Source organism: Salvelinus alpinus, chromosome 10, assembly GCF_045679555.1.
Source record: "Salvelinus alpinus chromosome 10, SLU_Salpinus.1, whole genome shotgun sequence".
NCBI classification, from domain to species: domain Eukaryota; kingdom Metazoa; phylum Chordata; class Actinopteri; order Salmoniformes; family Salmonidae; genus Salvelinus; species Salvelinus alpinus.
In genome coordinates, this window is record NC_092095.1 from 69,196,355 (window position 1) to 69,201,354 (window position 5,000).

Genomic DNA, 5,000 nt, shown 5'->3' on the forward strand with positions numbered 1-5,000 from the left:
CATACTGTAACATGGACACAGACACATACAGCATGTTATTGTTATTCGTCATTTCCTGTGTATTTATTCCTCGTCACTATTTCCATTTTGTATCTTAATCTTTAACTCTGCATTGTTGGAAAAGGACCCGTAAGTAAGACTTTTCACTGTTAGTCTACTGTTCTTTACGAAACATGTGATAGATAACATTTGATTTTGTGTGTTACAGAGCTTCAGGAGAGATGTGAGGGCCAAGGGCCCGGTGGTTAACGGGGCTCTGGACCAGGTTCAGATCTTCCTCTCTGAGCTGCCTGCTGAGAGGGAGCCACAGCTTCTTCAGAGAGGTGAGTGGGACACACTGTTAGCCCGCTGAACTAAAGCCTAGGTATTAATTCATGGACTTAACGCCAGTCTAAAGCAAGGTTACTCATCACACACTGATAAACACAACCAGATACACTCATCATGCTCACGGACACCAACACTCATTTTTACCTACTTATAATACACATGCGCATTAATGCTCATGTAACTGACAAGATACAGTGCCGAGAAAACCTATTTACCCCTTTCTAATTTTCCCTACTTTTGCATATTTTTGATATTGAATGTTATCAGATCTTCAACCAAAACCTAATATTAGATAAAGGGAACCTGAGTGAACAAATAACACAAGAATTCATTAATTTCTTTCATAAACAATTTTATGCAACACCTACTGCCCCCTGTGTGAAAAAGTAATTGCCCCTTTACACTCAATAACTGGTTGTGCCACCTTTATGTAACAGTATAACTTTAGTCCGTCCCCTCGCCCCGACCCGGGCGCGAACCAGGGACCCTCTGCACACATCAACAACAGTCACCCACGAAGCATCGTTACCCATCGCTCCACAAAAGCCGCGGCCCTTGCAGAGCACGGGGAACCACTACTTCAAGGTCTCAAAGCGAGTGACGTCACCGATTGAAACGCTATTAGCGCGCACCACCGCTAACTAGATAGCCATTTCACATCGGTTACACTTAGCTGCAATGACTCCAACCAAACACTTCCTGTAGTTGTTGATCAGTCTCTTACATCGCTATGGGGATGCTTTTCTGCCTCATGACCTGGACAACTTGCCTTAATAGAAGGAACCGTGAATTCTGCTCTGTATCAGAGAATTCTACAGGAGAATGTCAGGCCATCCGTCTGTGAGCTGAAGCTGAAGCACAGCTGAGTCATGCAGAAAGAGAATGATCCCAAACACACAATCAAGTCTACATGAAAATCACTAAAAAACAACACATTTGAAGTTTTGGAAAGGCCTCGTCAAAGTGCAGACCTAATCCCAATTGAGATGTTGTGGCAGGACTTGAAATGAGCTGTTCATGCTGGAAAACCCACAAATGTAGCTGAGTTACAGCAGTTCTGCATGTAAGAGTGGGCCAACATTCCTCCACAGCGACGTGAGAGACTGATCAACAACTACAGGAAGCATGTGGTATCCAGTCATTGCAGATAAAGGTGACACAACCAGTTATTGAGTGTAAAAGGACAATTACTTTTTCACACAAGGGAATTGGGTGTTTTCTGTTATTTGTAGACTCAGGTTCCCTTTATCTAATATCAGGTTTTGGTTGAAGAGCTGATAACATTCAATATCAAAAATTTGCAAAAATAGAGAAAATCAGAGATGAGGCAAATACGTTTTCACAGCCCTGTATCTCAGTTGACTGACATGTTTCCCTGAGTGTGCAGAACTGTACCATCCATCATCTGATTATGACTAAGTTCATAACATCAGCTGACTTGACAGCCAGTTCAGGCTCTGTAATTGGCTCACGGGGTTCTGTTTATAAAACAGAGGAACAGTAAGCCAAGGAGTTCTATTCCACTACTATTTTGGTGGTCTAAGATCTGCATTTTTCAATAAAAGGTGTAGAAATGAGAAGACACCATGCCCTGCAGTTTCACTTGTGTTCCTTCCTGAACAGCCGGCTCCCGTTTGTTCCCTAACATGCTGCGTGTGACCTCTTTACCATAGCAACTGCCTGGCAACCCGTAGTGAGGGAAACTCTTAAACTCTTGCTGCTTATTCAATTCAATGGGCTCCAATGTGTTTTCCTCAGGTGTGGGATTATTTTTTGCAAAACCATGAGCCCTATGGTCTAAGTCATGTTTGAGCCTATATGTGATGAGGTTGGAAAGGATTTAGGGCTGATCAAGGAAATAAAGCAACCAAATAACTTTCAAGGAGTAATAATCCAGAGTTTGAATTTCAATTTTATAAGTAGTTTATGATCTTAGTATAAATTAGGATTGTTGTGTCAGGTCATTATACGATCCGATAACTCCTTAATTTCTATCAAACCTGGTCATTCCCTGAGGGGACACAAAATGAATCAAACAATTTCTTTCTGTCCTGTCAGACATCAGTCCAGAGGAGCGTGCCCAGAACGTGGGGCGTGTCCTGCGAAAGGAGGCGGAGGATGTGGCGTCCGGGTGGGAGGGGCTTAACGAGGAGGCTGCTGATTGGCAGAGGAGGCTGGAGCTGGCTCTGGATAGGCTGTTGGAGCTTCAGAAGGCCCAGGACCAGCTGGAGCTGAGGCTGAGCCAGGCTGAGATGGTGAAGGAGGCCTGGGAGCCTGTAGGAGACCTGCTCATAGACTCACTACCTGAACACATCGACAGGGTCAAGGTGAGAGACACATGCACCCTAACTTAACAGATAGAGAGATTCAAGGTGAGATTGGATACAGATTTTATTATTCTTTATTTTTCATTTGGGTCCCCATTAGCTGATGCATTAAAGGGATACTTTGAGATTTTGGCAATGAGGCCCTTTATCTACTTCAATAGGAAGTTAGAGGTAGTTTTGCGAGCCAATGCTAATTAGCATTAGCACAATGACTGGAAGTCTATGGGTATCTGCTAGCATGCAAGCAGATACCCATAGACTATCCGGTCATTGCGCTAACGCTAGTTAGAAATTGCGCTAGTGGTACTTAGTAAATGCCTTCAAACCGCACGCAGAGACGCATCTGACTCTGGCAAAGTACTGTAGATAAACGGCCTCATTGCCAAAATCCACTAGTCTTCCTGAGGTCAAATGTACACATCTCTCTCCAGCTGATGTCTTAGTGACCACTAGTCTTCCTGAGGTCAAATGTACACATCTCTCTCCAGCTGATGTCTTAGTGACCACTAGTCTTCCTGAGGTCAAATGTACACATCTCTCTCTAGCTGATGTCTTAGTGACCACTAGTCTTCCTGAGGTCAAATGTACACATCTCTCTCCAGCTGATGTCTTAGTGACCACTAGTCTTTCTGAGGTCAAATGTACACATCTCTCTCTAGCTGATGTCTTAGTGACCACTAGTCTTCCTGAGGTCAAATGTACACATCTCTCTCCAGCTGATGTCTTAGTGACCACTAGTCTTTCTGAGGTCAAATGTACACATCTCTCTCTAGCTGATGTCTTAGTGACCACTAGTCTTCCTGAGGTCAAATGTACACATCTCTCTCCAGCTGATGTCTTAGTGACCACTAGTCTTCCTGAGGTCAAATGTACACATCTCTCTCTAGCTGATGAAAGTGTAGAAGGGGTACAGTGTGTGTTCTCTAGGGAGTGTATGAAGGTACAGTAATTGGTCCGCCACTCCATCTTCAATGTGAGTGTGTGTGTGTGTGTGTGTGTGTGTGTGTGTGTGTGTGTGTGTGTGTGTGTGTGTGTGTGTGTGTGTGTGTGTGTGTGTGTGTGTGTGTGTGTGTGTGTGTGTGTGTGTGTGTGTGTGTGTGTGTGTGTGTGTGTGTTCGCTGCAGGCGTTCCAGGCAGAGATAGCTCCTATCAAAGACGATGTGAGTCACGTCAACAACCTGGCCTCTACCTTCGGGCCTCCGGACCTCGTCCTCTCACGACCCAACCTGGACAGACTGGATGACCTCAACACACGCTGGAGGATGCTTCAGGTAAACACACACACTTCTCTATGAAACACCCTGACTGAGTTCCCAAGCTTCATGCTTGATATTGAATAAATGTACTTTGTGACCTCATTAAAAATGACCTCCAGGAGCGTCCGTCCCATCATCAGGTTGTCAGGTTGTCCGGAGTCTAACACAGAGACAGTGAGGTCAGGTTGTCCTGAGTCTAACACAGAGACAGTGAGGTCAGGTTGTCCTGAGTCTAACACAGAGACAGTGAGGTCAGGTTGTCCTGAGTCTAACACAGAGACAGTGAGGTCAGGTTGTCCTGAGTCTAACACAGAGACAGTGAGGTCAGGTTGTCCTGAGTCTAACACAGAGACAGTGAGGTCAGGTTGTCCTGAGTCTAACACAGAGACAGTGAGGTCAGGTTGTCCTGTGTCTAACACAGAGACAGTGAGGTCAGGTTGTCCTGTGTCTAACACAGAGACAGGGAGGTCAGGTTGTCCTGAGTCTAACACAGAGACAGTGAGGTCAGGTTGTCCTGAGTCTAACACAGAGACAGTGAGGTCAGGTTGTCCTGTGTCTAACACAGAGACAGGGAGGTCAGGTTGTCCTGAGTCTAACACAGAGACAGTGAGGTCAGGTTGTCCTGAGTCTAACACAGAGACAGTGAGGTCAGGTTGTCCTGTGTCTAACACAGAGACAGTGAGGTCAGGTTGTCCTGAGTCTAACACAGAGACAGTGAGGTCAGGTTGTCCTGTGTCTAACACAGAGACAGTGAGGTCAGGTTGTCCTGAGTCTAACACAGAGACAGTGAGGTCAGGTTGTCCTGTGTCTAACACAGAGACAGGGAGGTCAGGTTGTCCTGAGTCTAACACAGAGACAGTGAGGTCAGGTTGTCCTGTGTCTAACACAGAGACAGGGAGGTCAGGTTGTCCTGAGTCTAACACAGAGACAGTGAGGTCAGGTTGTCCTGAGTCTAACATAGAGACAGTGAGGTCAGGTTGTCCTGAATCTAAAACAGAGACAGTGAGACTCCTCTATCCCTCCCTCCCTCCCTGAGACTCCTCTATCCCTCCCTCCCTCCCTGAGACCCCTCTATCCCTCCCTCCCT

At 45.8% G+C, this 5,000-nt stretch overlaps 1 protein-coding gene across 3 annotated transcripts in view; it reads left to right on the forward strand.

The window, feature by feature from the left end:
• Positions 1-5,000, forward strand: part of dmd (dystrophin) — a 290,129-nt gene that overhangs the window by 220,445 nt on the left and 64,684 nt on the right. The window contains exons 1-3 of one of the 3 annotated variants that reach the window (XM_071330769.1): positions 214-323; positions 2,389-2,657; positions 3,782-3,928. The exons of 1 other annotated variant lie outside the window; for it this stretch is intronic. In XM_071330769.1, the coding sequence (XP_071186870.1) occupies positions 2,583-2,657; positions 3,782-3,928 (222 nt within the window). In that variant the 5' untranslated portion in view covers positions 214-323; positions 2,389-2,582. Of the gene's footprint in view, positions 1-213; positions 324-2,388; positions 2,658-3,781; positions 3,929-5,000 lie in introns of those variants that run through there. One more of the 3 variants, XM_071330768.1, reaches the window with a different exon arrangement.